The sequence below is a fragment of the Anopheles merus genome, chromosome 3R, assembly GCF_017562075.2.
Source record: "Anopheles merus strain MAF chromosome 3R, AmerM5.1, whole genome shotgun sequence".
NCBI classification, from domain to species: Eukaryota; Metazoa; Arthropoda; class Insecta; order Diptera; family Culicidae; genus Anopheles; species Anopheles merus.
The window spans coordinates 351499-376258 of record NC_054084.1 but is presented as its reverse complement, the minus strand read 5'-3'; the positions used below and the strand labels follow the sequence as shown (position 1 = coordinate 376258).

The 24760-nt window shown below is 46.7% G+C and overlaps 1 protein-coding gene across 2 annotated transcripts; it reads left to right on the top strand.

Annotated features, from left to right (window-relative positions):
* Positions 1-1877: 1877 nt before the first annotated feature.
* Positions 1878-24611, top strand: LOC121597770 (facilitated trehalose transporter Tret1-like). Of its 2 annotated transcripts, none has more exons than XM_041923882.1 (5): positions 1878-3196; positions 21243-21606; positions 21701-21893; positions 22999-23149; positions 23262-24611. In XM_041923882.1, exons 1-5 carry the CDS (start codon positions 3028-3030, stop codon positions 23936-23938), a joined length of 1554 nt encoding a protein of 517 aa, XP_041779816.1. In that variant the 5' UTR covers positions 1878-3027; the 3' UTR covers positions 23939-24611. The 2 variants fall into 2 exon arrangements, with proteins under 2 accessions (XP_041779816.1, XP_041779817.1); XM_041923883.1 differs by having other exon boundaries at positions 3102-4705.
* Positions 24612-24760: the final 149 nt, after the last annotated feature.

The window sequence follows — 24760 nt, the reverse complement described above, 5'->3', positions numbered from 1 at the left end:
TAACTGTTAGAAATACATCTGCATCATTGTATAGCGCAGGGTATATTAATAATAGCAATGGAAAGCTAGCCGTCATTAAAATAAGGAGCAGTACGATCATATGCCGACCTACCCATTAATGGATGACAGCATTTGCATACATTGTCCATCAATGATTATAAATAAATAAGGCCACTGACTCAACATAAAAGCGTTTCGTTTGACCTTTTTGACGAATGCATACAGGATGCAGGAGAAAATAGAACTCTGCAGCTACATAGTACAGCCTTTAATTAGGACCAGTTTTCCTTTTTTAACTCATTATTTCGGAGCAACGACTGATGAAGCGGAACGTGCTCTACCAGATTGCATTGATTGCAACTGCTCCGAATTAGGCCATAGCATCGTCCAGCTAACTTATCGGCAGCTGCCAGCTACGCAAAACGACCAAAACCGATACAATACTTATACTGATTATGCATGCTGACCCGCAGAATACATAAGCAAGTGTATAGCACTGATTTGAAATTTCGTAAGACCAGACAATGCTCTTTTTGAGGAAAAGCATCTTTTTTTTGTGTTGTAGCAATAGACATTCCGCTGCGGTGATACGGGCAACAAAATAAAGCACAACTACCCTGCTCGTTAATAGATTATTACGACCGATAGCACAAATCAGTGGAAAAACGATTGGCTGTATTTTGAACGTTGTTAAACCGCGTTTAAAAAAGAACTACCCGGTGTTGAGCAAAGGAAGTACCGCTCTGATTGTGGAGTGTTTTTGTGTTTTCAAAAAAGGAGCAAAACTTAAATTGGCTTCCGCTGCGCAACAGCGTTCGTTTGATGCGAATGAGATGTAACAACCAGAAACAGGGGAAACAACATGAATGCGTCCTTCAATCCAGAATCAAAGCCTTGTTTTTAAGGAACTAACAATTTAACATCAAACAAAATGGATGTCTTATAGCATCATTTCATCATTTCTTATGCATTCATTTCTTTCTTTATCATTTCTTCTTGTTTCTTGTTTGTTGTTCATAAATCATCGTAGAAATATTTTTGATTCAGTTCAGTTAAACGGTTTAAATTATGAACAATGTCAGATACCCCATAATTTATAAAAATACCTCGTTAAAGCTACGTAGGGACAGCAACGTGACTTAATCTTCATATTATTTTAGAGATAGAAACAAATTTCAAACGCAAACGAACCCATTTATAGGTGCCGGTTCATGAAAATAGGCACTTTTCTATTAATTTTGTAACGTAAGTGCCAATAAACTTAAATGCGGAACGTGATTAACTTATCACAAAGTCTCTAATTAGAGGACAATACTAAATAAATTACCGCTTTACTACTCAGACATCGTACGATTTTAATGATTGTTAAATTGAAAACCTACATTGAAATACATCGCACAAGCATGTAACACTTTGTGCCCCTAAGCCTATTAGTTTTCCAACTACAAATTGACCACAATCAACTGCCCGTTGTCGATTGCACTTGTCCACGTGTGGCCGTCGCCGAGTGCGTGCGAGAAACGGAAAGTGCTATCATACGCACCCAACCAACATCCAATATCTAGATTTGTTATAAACCTACGTTTTACTGTATTGTTGTCCTCTTTTTCGTTTCCTAATTCCACCACTCCCGCACAGACATACCCCAGCGCCGCAGAACGCAGCCCGCTCGATGACGTCACAGCACGACGACACGCACGACCCTTCCAGCGGACTCGCTAACTTCCCCATTATCTTTTCAACATGCTAGATGCTGGATAGAGTCTCGCACCTCACTTCTCCTATTTTACTCTAGTATCTAACCTTCCCTCCTCAATCCTCTCTCCTCCTCCCTATCCTATGTAACTCTCTATATCCATCTCTCTTTATCTCCTTCTCTCTCTATCTCTATCTATCTCTTTCTCTCTCGGCACCCTTTTCCATGCGCAAACATACCCCAGCGACAACGTGAGTGACTCCGTGTGGCCGCGCAACCCGGGGGGTGCAGCGGAACCTTGCCAGCGTTCTCTTCAGTTCTCGCGGCGCTCTCGCAACCGATTCCAACGCTCCAAAGCCGCCGCCTTTGCCGTACTTCGCTTGCGTATATGTGCGCGCTGCGTGTATACGCGAGAAGACTGAAAAAACGCACTGAGAATACGCGAGAGCAAAGCGCAATTGCGGCCGCGTGTACTTGGAGCGCCACAGACAGACGGCGGCGGTGGCCGGCCGCGTGTAGTAGTACTCAGTCACACTCGCTGGGAGAAGGTTTTTTTAGTCCACAAACGATAGAGAAACGGTGCGGATATAGCTCCCGCTTGCGCGTGCGGTTCCGCGATCCACACAACCCTGTGCCCTGTGCGTGCAAAGTTCGCAGAGTGAAACGCACAGAATCGACGGGAAAGTGCAAGTGGGAAACCAAGAGAAGCGTGAGAGTGTGAGTGTGTGTTAGAGAAAGGGAAACCGTGCATTGAAAGGTGTTCTTATAACCAGCTCCAAACCCACCCAACAACCATGTGCTCGGTAGCCTCTAACCAGCCTCCATAAGCTTCGCGGTTGGTGCAACAGTGGGATTTAGCTGATCATTAGCAACTGCGAAAAAGAGCAGAAAAGAGTAATCAAGCAATGTAAGCATACCGACACAAACGCCACAAGTTCTTGTGCGTGTTCATGATCAACAGTTGCCCGATTGTTGCCTTTTACACTTGCTCTGCTAACAACAGTGACCGAGAAACAGAAAACAAAACGTCCAAACATCGTTGCAGTCCGGCCGCAAAGATCCTCGAGCACACGAGAGGAGCAGATAGTGTGGCAGCAAAACGTAAACAAAAAACAACCTCCTCATGTTCTCACAACCATACGCACACACATGCAAAGAGGGACAAGCGATACGGGAAAATGAGGGAGGAGGTAAATAATGTTAAAAAATACCACACATCATCTTCATTAGCGGCCGTCGAGAGGAGCAAGATTATCAGCGGCAGCAGTCGTTGGTCGTAGTATCACTCCAGCACCCATTCCGTGGCGCGACGGGAACGGGTCGTGTGGGTAATGAGCGGTGGTGGTGGTGGTGGTAGTGCGGCTGCGGTTTGGCTACATCTGTCCCTGCACGGTCGCGTACGATCGCAGTCGGCATCCGTCCTTCGAGCGGCCACGATCGCGATCATCATCCAGCGCAAGAGTTCGGGTTTCGTTCCAATTACGCGGTTTAAGTGCCCAAGTAAGCAGTGTAGGAAGAAACTAAAGTTTAATGCCGTTTGCGTGAACGTTACTGTACTTTTAACCGGGAGTGTTATACCGGCAAACACTCAGCACGATCGATTGAGCGACGCACAAAATTCAGAGAGAGAGAGACACACATACAGTGAATGATTAATTCCTTGTTTACCTTTTCTGTTCACCCCCTGGGGTCACCCCTTCAGTGCAATCGGAACTGCAGTGCGTGCCGTACCGTGCCGTGCGTGCAATCGTCCTCCTCGGCAAGCTGCTACGCACGTATGCGTTACGGCTTCTCGCCCACGGTGCGATCGTGAGTAAGCAGCACGCACGTCGGTTCGGTCGAGTCGGTCGGTTCGGTTTCGCTCTCACGACGCCCTCTCACACGACACAGAAAAAGGCCGGCTCACGCGCGGTTCCAACGCGCTGAGCAAACGCAACAGCAGTACGTCGCCTCCGTCTGATTTGGAACCGAGTCCGGTACCGTCGGCACCCTCAGTCTCGTTTTCAAACTCGGAGACCAAAGGTGACGAACGCTCCCGAGTGTGTGTGTTGGCGCACTCGTCTCTGAAAATTCGTCAAATACGCACGACGCACGCACAATTGTGTGACTGAAAGGGGGGTTGGTTCACTGTTTGAAATTTAGAGAAACCGTCTATCACTGTTCAACCCAGCAAGCCCAAAAGTGAAAGTGAAAGTGAAATTTGGCCACCAAGAGGAAGCAGTTTTGGGGGTGGTGCTCAGACGATAAGCAACTCCAAGAACCAACCCTGAAAAGTCGACCACCAGGCGTCACGTGCGTGAGCGCAGCTGAAGAATCGTGTATGTGCGTGCAACAACGGTTCGCGTTGCACCAGTGTGTTGTTGCATAATTTTGAACGCTTGCAACCAGTAACACACACTCATACGTGGCAACCTCGTCCTCGTTTTCTACGAAACCGAAACCGCCAAAAGGGCACCGGCAAGGTAAGGTGATGTAGAAAACGGCAGCCAGCCAGCCAGCCAGCTCGGTGCATCGGTTTGATGGTGGCAAACCGAAAATAGCGGACAGAAAAAGTTTTGCCGAAAATAAAAAAAAATACGTTGGCAAATTGGTGTCAACCCCACAAAGAGGGTTCGAGTGTGTGGCTGTGAGTAGTGAAAGTGTTTTTTTTTTTTGTTATTTGGGGTTGAAAGTTTCAAACTACTTAAGCTGGATTAGAAAAACCCCCAGCAGTACTAGCTGAAAATTATCCACCCAAGAAAAGGAGTTTTTGTTGTAGAGCTGCCAGTTGTCTGCATTTGATCCGGAACAAGGTTCCGGAATGTGAAGCAGTGTAGAGTGTCGATAGTTCCTTTGTCGCTCAATTTATGGCATATAATTGAAGTGTCAAGTACTTGGAACTTTGTTCAACGTGTGATAAACGGGTGTGTTTGTGTGTGTGTTTTGTAATTTCCTTCCACTTGGCGTCGAGTACAGCAGCAACAATGGTTGCAAAAGGCGTCCGAAATCAGTACCTAGCGACGTACTGTGGTAAGTGACCATTTTTCCAACCTTTGTTGAAATTATTTACCAAAAATAATATTTTTAATTTAATTTTAATGTCTTGCCCGCGCTCCAAAGCCCACTCATAAGTCCCTAAATCATTAAAGAAACTCTGCCAGCTGTTTTATCAACGTGTTTTGAGCCAGTGCATCTCTTGGCCGTATTCTGATCTAACGCACACGCGCACGTACGCACTCACGACGGAACGCCGAATGCGTACGCGGGTGTAACCGTTCCGGCACCAGCAGCAACCCGCTGCCCGGTCTAAACGTTCTAGATTGGAACCACTTTCGGTTTTCACTCGCACTTTCATTTATCTCGCTGCTCTCTCTGTTTCTGTCTCACTCTGCCTGTTTTGCATCATCGCCCGGTACCGAAACGAAATAGGTCGCCTAGCGACGGTCCGTAACATGTTCACAGTCAACCAACCACCGAAGCTTGTTAGTTGAATGAAGTGGCGTTCGAAAATCGTTTGTTTACCGATCTCGATTGCTGCTCGATTGCTTTGGAATTGATGGAAATCGACGACGAGAACAGTATAAGGCGGCGGCACGCATGCATGAATGAGGGCGCTCTACCACACATGATCTGACACAAGAGGCTGCTGTGCTGGGGCGAACAAAATTTGTCCACCACCAGATCAGATGTGTGACATGTGCGCTTACGCACTCAACGCACTAGAGGCGCAAGTTCTTGTGTTACAGGGAAGCGCGGACAAACGAACGAACGAACGAAGTAACCTTTCCAGTTAACTGCTAATGGCCCGAGTGGCTAATGAAGTTCGTCTTCATCTGCAGAAGGTGGAGGAAGCGTGATGGAGATGGAAAAAGACGGCTTAACACGAAAATTGATGACCGCCCGTGTCGTTGCGAACCAAGAACAGTGTGCAGTATACATCAATAATTTACTTAATTTAAGCTACCGAACCCACTTCATGGCGCACACGCACACACATACTGGTAGCTGTTCATGTAATGGCCTGCAAAACTGTGGTTAATTGTAAAGTGCGTATTTATTTCAATTATTGAGCTTCGGTCCCAAAATTTGCTGGTCTGCCGTCGAAACGGTGTCTAATGCGTCGTCGTACAGGGAATTCTTCAAACATCCCAGACACGTCCGCGTAAAACAAGAGACAAAAAGTGAGAAAGGAGATATGGAGAGAGAGGGACAGAGAGAGAGAAGAAGAGAGGTAGAGAAAGAGAGAGAGACAGACTAAGATTCAAAAGCGACAAATAACATTGAAACTGGTTTTACAGAAACAGCACCTAGGGTCCAAGGCAGAGTGGCATACAGATATAAATAAATGGATTTGAGCATACACAGAGAACCGAAACTGGAAGGCGTCTGGCATGGGCTTGGTGGTGGAATTGGTCAAGGAAAAAACCACACACAACAAGGCATCTCCGTAAGTTGTGCGTGCTTGTGTGTGTGTCTCGGTGCGTCTCGTTGTCCTCGTCCTTATTGGTGCGATCTTAAAAGACCCCGTCGTGAGCACGGCAATGTATCCTTTTCCTGGGTTCTCCCCTGGAGGAGTGACATGGGCATTGATTGATCTCTCACACGCAACCTGAAACGGAGACTGCTGTACCCACTGGGTACAATGTATTTAGAGTGGGTAAAGGCATCACCACCAGCTTTGAATCGTTACATTTTATATAATTAAAAAATTTTGCATCCTCTCCCACACAAAGCATGCACATTCCAGCTTCGAGAACGTTATAAACCCCATTCACGAGCGTTCGTTTCAATGCAACCAAATGCAGCAGGAGCAGCACCAGTACTCGTTGCATTTCCGATTTCCTTGAAAGCGTACCGTGGTGTCGGCTTACAAGGGCAGCCTCGACACAACCTCCCGGAGGTGGGACGGAGTGCAACCGAACCCGATATCAAGAAGCCGACAGAGGCTAGCCCAAATGACGCTCTGGTTTCTCGTTCCGTCATTCAATCGTACAAAGCATTAAAAAGGAAACGAATCGTTGGAAAATCACATCGAACCACCAAAATCTATCGCCTTGCAAACCACGATCAAGTATAAGCATCAAAACTTAAGATACAACGAGTTTCCAGAGGGAGGGCGGGAGCAATGAAACATAAAATAGCGAATCCCACCGTGGTACGACCCTTCCAGGAAGCACACACTCACTCGACGTTGGGACCGGGCTGGAGTAATACGCAATTGCGCCACGGCGCTTCAAATAACGAAAAAATTGAACGATCGAATTCAGAAGGGAGCGTCGCATCGGGGAGAATAGGGGGAGCATTCCCGGGTTACGGGTGAACGGTATCAATTTTCTGTCATATCACCAAATACTCTTTTCGGTGCAAAACGTGCACACACACCGCAACGGTTGCCGCACTTGATCGCGCGCTAAGGGTGAAACGTATAAGAAGGGGTAATAGGGGTGAAGAGAAAACGTCGCGCGAGGTAAAATGCACCCTGTACTTTGGGAAATATGTAGCTGTACATGTTCTCTTCTTATTCTTGTTACTGCACCGTATGTTTCGGAACGGGTAACGTCTCAAGTAATGATTTTACAAGCGCAAAAAAAAAAACGAAAAGTATAAGCAGGTGCATCGGGTTGGATGCGTCGGGGTATGTCCCGCGGGTTTTGGCCAGAGTTTGGAAAGCGTTTTTGCGCTACACACGCGTTATGCATATCAACGAACGGGTGAGGGTGAAACTAAAGTTTGTGCAATTGTCGGCAGTTTGGACAATTTTTGGAAGGATCTTGTTTCGTCGGGTTTTTTTTTGTGTTTAAGTAAATGTAAACATCACCCGGCTGCCGTCAATTTTACAACCGATCACGTAATAAGCCAACCGATTTTGTTTTGGAACTGTTTTGATGATTTTACGGAAGAAAAAAACACTCAAAAGAATGCGATTGAAATAGACATTTCAGTTTTTTTTCCTTTATTGAGTCGCAATTGTAATGCGCTAAGAAAACGAAAGTATGCATAGGCAGAGTGAAATATATATAACACTGCGCGAGTGGTAGATTTGTCGAGGAAAAAGAGGAACAAACCATCACAAAACCAACACCATTCGAATGTAATAGACAAGCATGGAAGCGATGAAAAAAGGAAGCTTGAAAAAAACAAGTTGTTACCATTGTTGGTAATTGCCACACGTACCAACAACAACAAGAAAAAACGACACACTCAAGTAACGACTAGCAGAAGCAGGGCAAGAAAAACACTCAGATGAAAAACACACATCATACTGACGAACAACATCATCATCAACAGCAGCAACATAAGGGCGCGGGAGAGCGGCCGCGGGGGAATGATCGCGAGCGAAAGAAAGAAAATACAATAAATAACAGATAAAGCCCCTAGAAATAGGCTAGATTGCCTTTGGGTCATGGCTCTGCCACCGTCGCCCCTCCCCCCGTGGGGCTTAAATCCCACCATCTGGGATTTGAAGGTCAGAAAGTGAAGGAAGCGAAATAGAAAGGAAAAGCAAACTAGAGAAAAGCGAACCTCTTGCTCCGCTTGGCAGGGAAAGGTTGTACGAGCGGGGATATCAGCGTGGAAAGTTACGCTGTTGTGCGCGATCATCATCACGATCATCGTCATCGGTGATCATCAATCCCTCTTGAACCTGCGCAAATTAGCCAGCCTGCATGCCCGCTCAGCACACCCCTTCGATGCTGTGGCCCAGCATCATGAAACAGTGTGGAAAAAAACATGCAAAGTGATAAAAAGAAAAGGAAAGCAAATAAAAAGAGAAGTAGAAAAAAGTACGATTTAAAAGAAGAGAAACACAACAACTACGGAAAGGAGAGAAAAACAACGAATAAATGCACGCACAAATGGGAGAAGCGAAGCAATACCAAAACGAAACAAACAGCGACTGACGAAAGCAAAAGCAAAACACCGTGACTCGCGGATAGCGAAAGGAAGCAATTGAGAAGCGTACGGAAGGAGACAGCAGCAACTAGAGCAGCAGCAGAGAAGAAGAGATGAGCGTTAGCGTGTGATACGCAACGCAACGCCAGTGGTATGGAATGGAAGACAGGAAAAAAGGAAGCGTAAGCGAAACGGGGCAAAAGAAGGAAATCGGAGAGGAATAGTAGTGTGCTCATACGCATAAATGTATATGAAACCGTTTGTGGATGGCACGGAGAGAGAGCACACAGGGAAGGTGTTCAATTGATCGGTTGGCTTGCAACCCTTTCCTCCCCTTCCTCTCCCTGCGTTCATTTTCCTTTCATTAGGCCGCAGGCGAGAAGGAAATCGAAAGCAACCGGAGGATATGGAAGTCGTAAGATCGAAACGATCACATTCGATCAGCAATCGTCATCTATTCTGTGTTTTTGTGGCTTTCATACTTGACTGCCTTTTGCGTTACCTTCGCGTATGTCTCGTACTCTATACCAGTAGTGTTTTCGACGACCTCTCGAGTGAGGAAACGGCTCGCAACGGATGGATTTAATTATTTCGTTTAGCCGCGGACGGAGTTGCTTCCGTTCGCTCGCGGTTCCAATTGATGATGATCATCGTGAAGGTTTTCCTTTCCAACCGCACGGCCACCGTCGTTTGAGGTGCACCAACACAACCCGGAAAGGTCACGTGGCACGTGGGGACACTATAGGAAATTCCACCGAAAGCGAGAGGTTCCAAGACACTCCAAGATCTCTAAAGGAAATTGGAGGTCCTCTTTGCTTGCTTGCTGGTTGACATTATCGTTTGCGATCTTCTTGAACGCAGTTTGAGCCTCTCCCCTCCCCTCGTCATCTTCGAAACTGCTCACCTTCCCCCTTCTTCAGCACGATGGACACACGAATTTCGCCAGCAGAAAAACTTGTTTCCAACGTAACCAGTTTCTTTTAGTCCGTATGGAGGGATTTCGCAGGGAGGGGATCTAAGTGATCAAACTTTTGGATAGTACGGACGGACGGGGGGAATCTGAAGACACCCCGCAGGTCCAGACTGGTTCCAACAACCAGCCACTGGGACGGACACAAATAAACGAACAAACATACATACACTAAACAAAAAACCGGTAATTTCGACATCCTCACCACTGTCCACCGGCACTGATCCAATCTTGGCTGAGACTCTTGTGCCACCTGAAGTTTCGATGTCTGGGCCCCCTTCGAGCATATTTAAGCCACTCTCCACCAGACATCAGCACCACCGGCTTCATAAGGCCACAAGCACGACACAAGCACGACGAAGATTGCAAACCGAAGGAGATACCTAACCCAGCAGCTTAGCCAGACAGCTGGCCTCCGTGTATCTGTGCCTTACCACCTTACCGTACCCTTTTCGCCTCTTTGGAATGAACCTCTGGATTGGTTCAATTTACCGAAAGTTCATATATTGCGATATTGCCCTACGTTGCGTCTCTTGCCACCGATCGAAAGAAGACTTTACTCGGCGAATGAAAGTAGCTTCAATTCCCCTAGACAGTGTACTGGATTGGGTTGGCTCTAGACTGAGAGTATCCTATAGAAAACTCCAGCCTTTTCTTCGTCTTGAGATCTCCTCTTGTTTCATCCACAAAGTACCAAACTGCCATAAGGTGGTGATTTAAAGCAGTTTGGGGGAGCCTACAGACTTCGGTACCACTATTTACCATACAATCGATCTGCTAGCGCCTATAAAGTCCAAGCTTTCCACCTACCACACATGACCACATTGGATGTATCGGGCCAGTAGACCTCGTTTTTCGTCACTCTCTTCTCTCTTGATCTCTGACTCGATCAGATTCAAAACTCCAGCTTGCCTCCTCCTACACACTAGCAAGTGCCTGAACGGCACGCTTTATTGGGTCAAAGTTAGTACTCCGCATGAGACACACGATCAATCGATCAGGTTGGAGAGTCGTCGAAGAAACGGTCTGGGGTAGGGTTCCAGAAAAGAGTTTGGCTTAAGATTTGTGAAATCGCTCGCGTGTCTGACCATTTTTCGCAAAGCCTCAATTTTCAAAACCTACCAACCTAACCGGCCAGGCTGGGGAACGAGCGAACCCGTTTTTCCTGGGCTCGCGATTGCGCTAGCCCGCGACCTACTATTTCGACGCGACGGGAAAGGGTCTGCGTCTCCTTCGAACCAGTAAGGTTGACGGAGGTGTTCCTTTCCGAAAGTTGGAGAGAGGGAGGAAAAGGCTTCTTGCCCGACCCGAATGTGCAAAAGCAAAACTTTTCCTTTTCGCTAAACCCCTGGTGGGCCTTCCGAATGTGGGCCGAAAGATTCCTTCGGTATGGAGTGCAAAACCGGTGTGAGTAGCTTTGAGCTCTTGTTTTCTCTGTCAGTATATAATCGGGAGTGGAATTTGCCCTTCTACCCACTCTCCGTTTGGTGTTTGCCGACCCATTAGATGGGCAACGACGACTAAGACGACGAAGACCACCACGTCCTGCCACTACTATTAATTCCGAAAACTGACACGGTGAGTGAATAATGCGCTTATTAACACATCACATCACGCTGTGAGCATGAATTATTGCTGAGGGGCCTCTGCACTGATTGGGCAATCACTACCCAAGCCCGGTCCAGCAACTCGAACAGGAGTCAGGAGCATAAAGCTTTTACAATCACATTTCGCATTTATAGTAGCTTCACTGTACAACGCGCTGCCGGAGAAAAGCACGACTAAATAATACAACGACAATAAAGCACACACGAATAATAAAACCAATCTCGAACTCGCAGCCGAGCATATAAATCCACTGATCGAGGAGGGCTGATTGCGTTTTAATAGAAGAATTATACAAGAAAATGGTCACCGTCGCACTCGTCGGTTCCTACAACCTGACCACAGACCTGGCGCAAGCGATGCGCTCCATAAATTTACCACAAGTTACTACCTTCTTTTCCCCACATCCTCCCATGCAAAGACACCCAGTCAGCGACCACCAAAGTCTCATAAATATTCTCCTTTCGGTTTCGTTTCACGCGCTTTGCTGTGCGCGAAAACGTTAAATCAAAACGTACGAAAAACAGCACCACCAACCCCTCACCAGGAGCTGGTTTTTTGTTGTTGTTCACGGCTAGCCCATATAGGAAGCTTTCGATCCGCACCACCTTCCCCAAATCGTCACATCCAACACGTGTGTGTGTGTGTGTGTGTGTGTGTGTGTGTGTGTGTGTGTGTGTGTGTGTGTATGTTAGTGTGCGTACATAATGTTGCATTTCACGAAAAGGGGCACGTCGCAGAACTGAGGTAAACTCCTTTTTCCCGAGTTTACGCGCTTTCGATGGTAAAACGTTTCCCCGACTACCGAAAACCCTGCCTGTCCGGCATGCTGATTGGAAATTAAATTAAGCGTGTATGTGTGTGTGCGTGTGTGTTTGCTTATTAAAATTCAACTCTGCCAAAGTAAATTAACATATAGTCCAGAAACCAAACACAACAAAACACCGGACCAAACCAAAAGCTGTATTTGAGCATGGGTGTGCTGTGTTGCGTTTGCCGGATTAGGTTCCGGACCGCGCCGGCGCTACGTGGACACGCATTCACGTTCGTTTCCTTTTCTGAGGGTGTCTCCAACCAGCACCTAACCTGTGACTTTTGGGGAGCTACTGATGATGCGTGTAGCTTCAACTTCAACGATGAGAGAAGATGCATCGCGTTGCAATTTCACAGCAAACGTCAAACCTGACTTACTTCACACGAGAGTTAATGCCTCAAATACACCTGATAAAGTATTTAAAAAAAAAGCTCATAAAGAATATATAGCTGAATATAAAGCTGATTTGAATGCTACCTTCTTAAGAAAAGAAGTAGAACGTGGCCAAAACCTCTTCATGTGATGTAAACATGGAACCTAAAAAGGAGCTTTTCCAGAATGAATTAACGTCCCAAGTGAGGTTCTACTTACACCAAGACGAATCAAATACGAGATCAAAAGAGAATCGTACCCATTGCTTTCACAATTTTTTTCAATTGAATTAACAACATTCAACCTAGACGCTTGACACGTTTCATACCCTTGTCGGGATTGAAAACTAATAACCACACGACTGTTTTACTTTTCTTATCGTTTGCTTTCCAATGCAAGTAGTGCAATACTACCGTTAACCTGTACCAGTGGCAAGCTAAACCCTGTATCCTTATGGTTAATGCATTAACTTTTGCTGCTCATACCACAATCTGTGAATTATTAACATAAAGCTTTAAGCCAGACAATCATAACTCACCCCCCCCCCCCCACGTCTTGTTGTAGAGCATTAACTGGCTTTATGCTGGACCTACCTGTATTTTCGGTGGTCATTAAACCCCACGACGACCCCCATTAGCTTCTCGCACGTTGCTAAGGTAACCATGGGCACCACAACAGAGCAACACAAGCCAGCAGGATCCAAATTTTGGTCACCGAACGGCACCCACAAACCCCTTTATTCCGGATCGATTTTCCTCTGTCTTCAAAGAAAAGAACGGGGCCAACCCTGTATGGTGCACGACTGCCCCATGTCGCACCGTGCTGTGAGGGCGTTAATGAAAAATGCCAAAGATGGAACACACACTTCTCTTTTTGCCCCCAACTACCCTGCGTGATCTCACCCCAGTTCATGCATCCTTACGTGTTGATCCTGCGTTGGAATGGAGCGCATAGTGGCGACACGATCTCGCGCGCACAGCCATGTTTAACCACCCGATAACCCGTCGTCCTCGGACCGTCAAAGCATCGAGTGCAGGTTTCACATTAGCTGCGAGTCGCCAGGAAACCACCCTGCCCCTTCGCCTCCGCCAGCAGTGTCTCTTTCAGCAGTGTGTGCTCGCACAAGAACGCAAATATTTACGAAAACGAAACCAACCGCGACAGGCAGCCGCGCGGCGTTTCGCGATTTGTTGTTATTTGTGGGGCGAAGAGGGAAGAGAAGAGATGGTAGATTTTGGATCTCACACACGCTTGCGTTTCCGCTCGACCAACCATTGAACGGAGCGCGCACATAAACTTTCAGGGGGTGAGACGTAGGGTTGAAGAAGAAAAAACACTCCACCATCACCATCAATCCTTTGCACAACCCTGTCCTGGCACGTTTCGGGAGAACGGTGGGAATACCAAACAACCCCACCGAAAACAAAATTGCCATCCCCCTTCTGCCGGCCCCTTGCCTACGTGCCGTACCCATGTGTGTGTATGCTGTGTTGTGTTTGGAGCCACCGCGCCTTGTTTGAATCTTCTTGTCGAAAATAATGCTCCGTTTTGTTTTGTTTTTTTTTCACCCTCACTTTACCTGCTCTCACACTCCCATTTGTTTCTCCAAACCTGCAGGAATGATTTCACCTTCAGGGTGACCTTCGCGCACCGGTCGGTGCGTATATTTCATTGAACCTGCGAAAATATGCGCTCCTGCGGATGGAACGGAACCGCTTTGAACCCTCCCCCACCCTTCCCTACCATTACCATAATCACCATCTTGGAAGGATAAAAGGATGCTCGATTTGTTGCTACACACACACGCTCCATTTGGCGGTACGAATGTGCTGGTAAACGGCAGAACCGTGGTGCACGAAGTACGCCATGTTTCTATGGGTCCCTCACATTTATGAGGCACACACACCGCGCCAGAGCTCCCGGCCCCAAGGCAACAACGAAGCATACTGATGTACCCAGCAAGAACACGCACACACATGGCCGCGAGACAAGACAAAAAACAACAAACAGAATTACAAACGCCTCCTCTATCTTCCATCGTCCGAAGGTGATCGCAAGATCGCAGGTTGCGTCGAGAATGAAATCGGCTGTGGAGCGAGAACTGCCACGTTTTTGCACCGCTTTTCGCTTCACTGGATCGTACACGAATGCGGCGGCAAGATCTTTTTCAAAAAACGAAGTGTCTGATCGTTGGCCCCCTCATGCTCCACTCCAGGAGTGAAAAGACTTGAAACATGGAAGGAAGACATTTTATAACTAATTATAACAATCATTTCTGGACCGCAAACGTAAGGGGCTCTTCCCATGTGTGGATGGCGCGCAGCGTGAGGTTGGTGTGGAATCGGTGTTGAAATTGCGTACCATTAAACTGAAGCGAACGTCAATGTGATTGGCCGCATCAAAAGGCTCCGGTTTTTTGACCGATCGCGAATTATAGTCGACCACGAGAGAACAAGGAGAAGATGATAATTTTGGCAAACCTCTATTCTAGCCCATTTCGGGCGACGGTTCGACTTGGAGCGAGATAATCAATTAGCATCCTTTAAAAACCCCGACTTCCCAATGTGGTCAATGCACCTTTGGCTTGCGACAATCTGCCACAAAATAAATGCTCATTTTGTGTCATTAAACAAACAACAGCTCCAAGTTGGTGCCACGTCTGAACGGACAGGTTCTACCACTTTCGGTTGACGAGTGCCTCGGTCCATCTAGGCTGCAGTTTGGCAATCCTGATCAACGAGATTGCGCTTTCATCTTTGTTGGCTTCCTTCCTTCCTTCCCTACCTGTCTGAATGCGTTTTGCGAAACTTACTGCTACATCTGTGTGCATCTTTCGCCCCCCTGAAGGCAAATTTTAGCGATTGCATGGAGCTTGGATTTCGGTTTCCGGGATACCGTCTACAGACAGCTAATCGACGCTAATTAATTCTACAAAAAGCTTCAACTTTTCATTTATGCTCGCCGTGTGTTCTTCTCCAACAAGCAGACCAAGTTTGAACACGTTTTTGAAACAGAACATTTCGTTCTGAGCTATTGAGACATCTGGACAGTTCAATTCCCTTGCCTCTGCACAATACACTATCTACATGATCTATTGGGACTTTAGTCCCACTTAGTGCGCACATTGTGCCATGGGAACCTCTCTTTTTTTGTTAAAAAAAAGACACTAACTGTTACAGATAAACCGTAAAATGCAAATTTCGCAAACCATAAACACGGCCGCAAAACATATCATGTACGCGCCTCTACTAGTAGCTCAAGATGCTTAGCAATTTGCGGTTAATGCAACAACCTGCACTACTTGAGGCTTATCTTTATTTGCTAATGCATTGTTTCACCGCTTGTGGCCCAAACCCGCCTCCATCTCAGACCTTCGGCTGGGTACCTCCGATACCACATGACATCTTCACCCGACGATCGAAGGATGGTTTGCATTGTCGATAGGTGGACATTCTTGACCATCGGTTCCTTGCCATCGGCCCCCGATCACATCATCATCGTCTGCTAACGAACCAGTAAAGACGAACCGACACCGGATGACCGAAGCGGATAGCAGAGTTTGACAGTCATGCGTTCATGCGCAACCGCAACCGTCTCACGGGTGTAGCCGTTGTTGACTTTCCACGCATAAATTGTCACCCCTCCCTGTCACCGAGTTGGCTTGATGTGCGCGCGGTACACCTATAAGCATCTCATTTGGAAGTCCAAATGCGTTTATCTTGTGAAGTTTGAATTTGCATTTCCCACAGGATGGACGTCCCCGCGACACCCTCCCTGACACGATCGTTCGAATCACAGCCAATGACAACCTAACTGTACCTTGGTGCTTGCGGAGTTGTGAAACAAAAAATCCGGTAGCTCGTTTTGTGATCGGACAGTTTCGATATCGAGCTTCTGTTTCGATTGCCAACCAGTCTAAAAAGCTCGCAGACAAACTGCTCAGGCAGCAATCGAAACTTTCTTCCATCCTCTAGCGCCTCCGGGGCAGTGGAACAAAAGTGAAATTATTATTACTAAATTGCAAACTGGTTCACGACGCGTGCGCCGAATGCCGGGCCTGTTTGCAGGATAGGCCTTCGCCTGGCCCGCCCGGCTTTTCGATGGTTTGACTTCGTGGAACCGTGACCATGTAGGCGCGACCACCACTCGTAAACGTGTCTGATACGTGTGCATGTGTCTGTTATATCCATTTCACCTTGTCACCATTGGGGATGAAGTGGTAGTAGTGCTGCCAGCAGTAGTAGCGAGTAGTAGTAGCCGTCACCAAAGGGCCAGCGAATTATGAATAACATTGAGTCTTGTGACCACGCGATCATGCGGTGTCTTCGTCTCTTTGTATGTGTTCGATTTCTCTCCTCTCCCGATTCGCCATTAATTCTGCTAATCTTCTCTTTTCGACTTTCTGGCCGTCGTCATCGATCGGTTGACGGTGGCTGGGGTGAATGAAGGTTCACAAGAGCTTCCTGGGCCACTCCATCGCCATGCTCTACGGCCGATTTCTCCTTGTTGGCGTTGTGTTGGATTTACATGTTAAGTCCGCCCTGTCTGACATCTTGTCTCCTCTCCTTTTACTCTACTAACGTAATGTCTTAAGTGACTGTTTTTTTGCAGATGCTGAAGACATCCACCAACATACACACGCTCCCGGCAAGTTTCCTTACATATTAGTAGACGCTCTGCTTGGACTCTTTCCCAATTTTGGAGTCCAACCGGTTAAATATCCTACAATAGTTGTCATAAAATCACCTGTTTTAGGTGTTTTTTTTTATTTAAATATTGTTCTCGCCAACACTCGGTTTGCAATGTTAAACACTATTTTGATAATTGAAAAGCGAAACAAAGTGCATGGAGCACAACTAAACGACTACAATTAATATATTTACAACGTCAATCAACACGAATGTGCGCAATTAAACATGCATTATTCCTCATCGCACCACTCGATCGACGGCAACAAGGGGAATCGAAACGGGAAGAGACACGTCCCTAAAGACATGTCACAAAAGCTACAAACTGCCTGCACTACATTGTAGCGCCAACACCAGTAATTCCTTCGCTTCTACGACTACAGCTTCAAAGAAGGTGACCAACAAACCCTGCCTGGCGGCTGCAAGATTATTGGCCACCCCGACCGGCTCGGCTGACTCATTAGCGTGAAACTAGGTCCAGCGGCCTTCGCTTCTCTCACCTATGCCCGTGACATATTTAAATTATGCTCTCGCACACACACTCACACACACACACACACACACACACACACACACAAGCGCGCTCTTCTCTATGAGCAGCTGGTCACAACCTTTCATGTCAGATTGGAGTAGCGCGAGCAACTCGTTATCGTTTCACTTTCATCTTCCACTTCTCCGTTTGGTTGATTTGCTTTGTTCGTAGGCAACAAAACTACAACCAACCACAACTTGACACTTGGCAATTGTCCCTCATACCCGGGCCGGACACACTAGTACCCTAAACTTCCCACTTCATTGGTCCAATCGATCAGTTTCGACGCTTTACAATTGCCAACATTCGTTCCGATGCCGGCAACTCAAAAAGCGAAGGGCCTAGACGTAAATTGGTCCCCAAGTACGCAAAACGGGTAAAAGCAATCTAGACTAGATCGCCGATCCGCGTTTGTTATTCAATTGGTTTGAAATTCACGACCCTAGCAAGTAAGTGGGCCGCCTTGGAACTGAGAACAGCTGCTACTGCCGCTGCTCCTGCACAATTGGTCACACTTCAAACCAGTAAGAACCAAGGGGCTGACATACATACAAAAACCCCGAAAGCGGTGTCAGTGCCTGTTGAAGAGTTGCTCAACTTTTCCATTTTTCGCGTCTCTTCTGCATGCTGCGGTTGCATTCCGTGCGAAATTCCGACCGACCACATGGCTGACGTTGAGGTTCGCCAGCAGCAGCGTAAACATCTATTGCTGCGCTACACGCAAACGCTAACGCAGGTGGGCGTGCATTCTGTCAAACACACACAGCCCGCTACACACCTTGTATGTGTTGTGTGTTTGTATGTGCATTTGTGTTCATTAATTGCTGATAACCCCAAAAAGTCGGCCAAATATTTTGTGGTTCCTTTTTCTGTTGCTCACTTGCACGGTTTGATTATTGATGGAGTGAGCTGACGGGAGTGGTGACGGAAGGTTTATTTTGCTTTCGATGTACAACGATGACAACGAAAAAAAGGAAATTGCAACGACATGTACGACGAATACCTTACGGGACGGAACGTTCTTTTGTTTGCCCGTTCGTCATATTTTGTTGTGTTATTTTTGGGCCACCATCACCACAAATCACCGAAATAAAAAATTGGCTGGGAAGCAATACCACATCCAAAATAATGTTTCCTCCCTCGTGCGCAACGCACCATACCCTTTTCAAGTCCCACACACATACAGACACAGCCCTCACCCCTCTGTTACAGCTAACAGCTGGCTCTGATCGAACGTTACCGATGGCCTAGTTCTGGTGAGCTCATCACTACCATCGCAAAGATAACAACACAACACACAAAACGTACCGTACACGCTTAAGTGCTTGTGTCGTAGGGGTGAGGGAAGCTGTTGGGGATAGGGATTCACCCCCTGCGGCCTTCGATTCGGTATTCCAACCCTCGTCCTACCACCCATGTACCACCCAATTACTATTCGCTTATTATACTATGCGCTTAACTGCTTTTCCTTATGACACAGAGGAACCCTTCCTTCCATCGGGTTCAATTTCACGTTTCCACGGCGCGGCTCGTCACTTCATCGATTCATCTGAAAATCATTCACTTCATTATTTTCTTCACACAACTACACCCTATTCACCTGTTCTTTCTATATGTTTTTCTCTCTCGCTCTCTCGCTCTGCAAACCTCTCTCTGTATTTCTCCCCTTGCTCTCGGACATGCTGCCTGCTCAACCAACTAGATAAGCAAACTCACACTGAGTGCTCCTGTCCCCTAGTGGTGAGTGTAGCGTGTATTCAGGGTGCGCGTAATGCGCAAACCGCCCGCGAAACACGATCCGTTTGCGCAAATGCGCACCAACCAAAAGTTTAACGAGGGATGCGAGGATCTACGGGTGGTCGATCCGCTTGGATTTCCCCCACCCCTGCAGTGCTAATGTAAAGTCATTATTTACAGCTTTATTCTTCAATTTTGGAAGATCATTCTGTCTGCAGCTCACAAACAACAGCAAGGCAACGTTTGATGGCGTGATGCAACACAAAAGTGCATGGGTTGGAATGGGGGATTTGAGGGCCCTTTTGACCGAGGGTCCTCCAGAAGATCAAGAGATGTGCTGGGCTTACCTGTCCCGGAATGTTTCATTTTGTAAAGATGCTATCGACAACGGGACGAGTCCGTGACTCACTGTTCGCGGTCTCTGGGAATTTCCAACCTGTTCGAGAAGCTTTTTGGTATGGAAATGCTGCAATACTTTTCGCATGATTCAGAGGACATTGCCATTGGGTAGTTGACCGAGTGCTTTTATGACACCCTCAATTCTTCATACCTTATCAGCTGGCACTTCATCTCTCTCTCTCTCTCTCTCTATCTATCTCTCGAAAGTGGCAGTCTTCTAACAAGAATTTACAACCATTATCCCCAGACTCCGTGGACTGGTTTCGCTCCCTTCTGGCCTATCAGGCGCAACCTAGCAACGCTTGTCACTGAGGCGTATTACGGTCCGCGATCAACGTTTGCCATGGATGTTTGCACTTTGATTAGCGCGACGAAACCGCCAGGGCTAAACATTCTGCGAGGGAAAAATGGCCCCAAAAACACGCTGCACCACGTTTCACACCTCGTTTCAGTATACGGACCCATTCGACCCCTTGCCCATGAGCCGCTCCTTCAGTGCGATATTGCAGTCTGTTTATTCGCCTTATCAATCGCCACGCTTAACGGGGATGAAACGGCAACTACGACCCCGACGACGCCAAGAAGCCTAACCCAAACTCAGGCTGGTACTTAGCTCGTTATAGCAACTTCGCTGGCCTAAAAGTCTCTCTCCCTATAACTTCCAATCCTGCGCAGTTGAGACTTCTCGGTGGTGGCACAGACTGCATTTGATTCGATTGCACCATGCCATGAATGCAGCTTGATTGAATCTTCTCGTTTTGATTCCACTTACGGCGTGGGGTTGCCGACATAACACTCAATTATTCTCTACCGACTTGGTGCTACTTTTCCCAACTTGCGCAGCAAAATGGTTGTTGATAGCGGACGATGGCGTTGAACCGAGGGTCAGCAGCATTCGTGCGATAGACTCGTTCCGATTTTGAGAGGTACAATCAGCTCTTCCAGATTGAAAGAAGGCAGCGGAACAACTCTAAATATTTCAAACAATTCTGCATGGCCATCAGCCAGCACCTTTGAAGTTATCTTGCATAAGGGAGCCAAGTTTCACCAAGATCCCTACATCCCCTGGTAAAGGTGGCCCTCATACCACTATAAAGCAGAATCAATATTAATCAGACCGAATTACATCAACAACATCGGTGACTTTGAAGCGTTTCGCGAGGGGCATGAGATAGTTGTGCTTCAGCAGCACAAGTCAGCTCGTCAGGGACCGAGGAAGGCTGAACCCTTGAAAAAGTCATACACGGAAATGGTTCACACTTCCCCCACCTCGCCCTTTGCAACACACTCAAGGGCAAAGTGATAGCGCGTTATCAATCACGTCTCGAACAAAACAGCGCCCAAATGGGTCAGAACAACGCTAAATAGTGCCTAACTAATGAGGTAAAAAACCTTCACCAATACTACAACGGTCCTGGTGTCCTCCGGTCCACATGGCGTAGGAAAAACAAACACTCTATAAGAACTCTTGATTCATCAACGCATATAAACGTTTACTTTTCTGAACTTCTGAACAATAATTATCACTCAGACGCTTTCCCTTGGACCTCTCTTTACAGCGAATCTCGCCACACTGATCTACGGTCTGTCGATAGGATGGCTTTCGCCCAATCTGATCCTGATGTCGTCGGACGACTCGCCGCTGACGACGGGCAAAATCACCAGCGAGGAGCAGGGCACGGTTGGTTCCATTGGTACGATCGGCTGCATGCTGGCTCCACTTGTCTGCGGCTGGGTGGCCGAAATTGCTGGTCGAAAGTCCGCCCTGATGCTGATCGGTGTGACGCAGCTGGTTAGCTGGGCCGTGATGCCGTTCGCCACCAATCTGTCCGTCATCTATGCGTCCCGCATCTTTGGTGGATTTGCCGGAGGCGGAACCATGTCTATAGTGCCATTGTTTGTGTCGGAGATATCGGAGGATAGGTAAGGCAGAAACAGAGAGGAATCACTGAGCCTGGTGTGTTATAGAGCTGTAATTTAAACATATTGGTTTTTCTCCCATTTTCACACGTCACAGAATACGAGGAACGCTAGGGACGATGCTCGCCATATCTTGCAACGTTGGTATCCTGCTAGGCTTCATCATATCTCACTATGTAAACTACTGGGCCGTCACATACCTAGCACTGCTACTATGCGTCGTTTATTCGCTTGGTTGCTGCTTCTTGCCAGAATCTCCACAGTATCTGTTCATCAAGAAGAAGAAAGAGGTAGGTAGTACGTGATTTCACGCCAGACCACACAGATTGCGTAGTTGCTTGAGGATGACAAAGTTATTCTCGGCGTCACTTAACGAACACTAACCCAGATGTGTGGCATTTGAACAAACTCTTTCTGAGTGTTTTGAACTAAAAAGAAAGAGAAAATGTTACGACATTTAGATTTTTTTGGGAGAATTATTGTTTAAATTGAGCAGGAATACAGGCTGGAATGTCCAATAACCAAACATGAGAAACATTCTTGTTAAAACTTCTAGAACACATGTGCCGTGATTATTCCTAACACATATAATCACATTTCTCATTCTAATCCGTTGTTGGTTTTGGCTGTTCAAGCCGTTTTTGTTTATTTACTCATTAGTGCTGGGTTTTGCCAGGATTATTTGGAAGTAATCTTCCTTCCAATTATTCAAGAAGGTAGTTTTTTCACAACTTCAAGCTGTTCCTTGTGCAATTTATTGCCTGTTACTAACTCTCTGTAAATCAATTCGCTGTAAACGATGCTCGAATGCTTTATTGGTACCGCATCAGTAGTAGCAAAAAGCTACGCATCAATCCCATCGTACAGCCACGACCCCGACAAGCATCCGTTAGTTATGTCATGTGCGAGACCTCCCTGACCTACGAAATTCTCTTTTTGTGAAGAGATTACTTGAAAACGTTGATAGCTGGAGTTACCATTATATACTTTTTGCAAAAGCCATTTTACTTTTTCCTATAAAAAATCATTAGACACGACTCAAATATCGCAGTGGAATGGTAGAATTGAAAAAAAAAGAACAGCCAAATATGTCTCATTAGAACTACATTCAGCGTGGTCAGGTTAGAAAGGTTAACGATGCCCGAATCGCCGTTACCTTCCACTACGCTTCGTTACCAATCTCGTTCCTTTTCTTATCAAGCTAGCAGAGAAGCACAAAGTGCGTGTTCAGCAATGCCGCGACCTAAGATAATGCAGCCAATCTTAGTATAGGTTAGTTTAGGATGGAACGAAATTTGGTAACGAACGGGAAAAAAAACTCTTCGCTCTGTTACGTACAATCATTTTCCGGATTCCCCTTTTTTGCATAATTTATTTACATCCTTATCATTGTAGAAAGCTATAAAGGCCCTGCGATTCTACCGCGGCGAGGAAGCCGAAAGTGAAACATCACAGTTTACCGCCGAAGTGGCCCGCTTTAAGGACATCCACAACGTTGGTACACCGAAAAAGAAGGACTCCAACCAGATCCACATCAAAGACTTCCGTAAGTCCCGATTCCGATAATTCTCGTTTTAAATGTACACTTCCCTATGAACATAACACAAGTACTAATTGAAAGCGGCATTCCCAATCCCGCTTTCCCCCTCTTTCTCCAGTGACACGATCGCGCTGGAAGCCAATCCTGATCTGCGTGATTGTGATCATGTTCCCAGCCGGTTCCGGTTCCATACCGCTAATGACGTACACGGAAAGGATCTTCCAGGAGTCCCACTCAAACCTCAGCCCGGCCATATCCTCGATCGTGGTGGCGATGCTGCAGCTCATCGGTTCGTACGTCTCGACTATGACGGTCGAGAATGCGGGCCGCCGGGTGCTGCTGGTCGTGTCGACGCTCGGTTGCGCCGTTTGCACCACCACGATGGGCACATACACCTTCCTGCAGGCGATGCACGTCGAAGTGGACTGGTTCCGGTGGGTGCCGGTCGCCAGCATGTCCGCGCTAGTCTTCATCAATGCCATCGGCATCGGTATTGTGCCATTCATTATCATGACCGAGATCCTCGATCCGAAGATCCGCGGCTCGGTCGTCACCTTTTGTCTGCTGGAGTTTTCCGGCGTCGCGTACCTAGTCGTCAAGTACTTCCCGATTGCGGTTGAGCAGCTCGGGATGCACTCGTGCATGTGGTTCTTCTCCTGCTGCTGCGTCGCGTCCGCCACCTTCGTCCTCACCTGTATGCCGGAGACGAAGGGCAAGAGCTTCGAGCAGATCTCCGAATCTCTGAATGGTGGCAAGAAGTCCGGCCACAAGGATGTCGCTCCGACGGCCGTCTGACACACCGCTTAACGCGGTACGACGGTGAAGTCGCCATCGTGCACGCTGCGTGTGTTTTAAACGCGTTTGTTTTCGTTATGTTTTATATACCCTTATTAATTACCTCCCACAGCATCTTGAATTGTATTATACACTTTATTCATGACATAAGCATACCTTCTGTCGTTTATATGTATGTATGTATGTATGTATGTATATCTGAATCAAAGCATACAAAACCGAAAAGAAACAAACACTCGTGCATTCGGAACGTAGCAGGAGTCAAAAGGAAGGTTGCTAGCTGTGTGTTACTGTCGGTTGATGTTCAATTTCAAGTGAACAAGAAGACGACAACCATACCACAACAACAGCATATTCTAGAATCAAAAAACCTATATGATTACGGTACAATAATTAAGTAGTAACTAGCGAAGCATTTAGGAGGTGTGAAAGCTGAACAGTAACAGGAACAGCCACAAACAAGAACAGAATCCCGTTGATAGGGAAATTGAAGGGAAATAATTTACTGTATAGAGGGGAAAACATTAGAAAGGTAGACGCAGATAGGAGATGCATTTTGCAACCTTTTTACTAAGCTTTAATAAAGACTATTTGTTAACCGTGCTCGCGCGACTATGCGGGCGAGAAGTAAAGTTATACACCAATAAACTAATCGATCATTGACGTTGTAAAAGCAAGGAATTTTTTTTCTTTAGGAATATCGGGGTTTAAATGCTTGTTTTTCTTAAGTTAGTAGCTACGTAAAGACATATCACACATTTCAGCTTCAGACAAGCATGATGAGACGAATCTCTGAACTGAGTATCCTTCGAAAACGGCTTA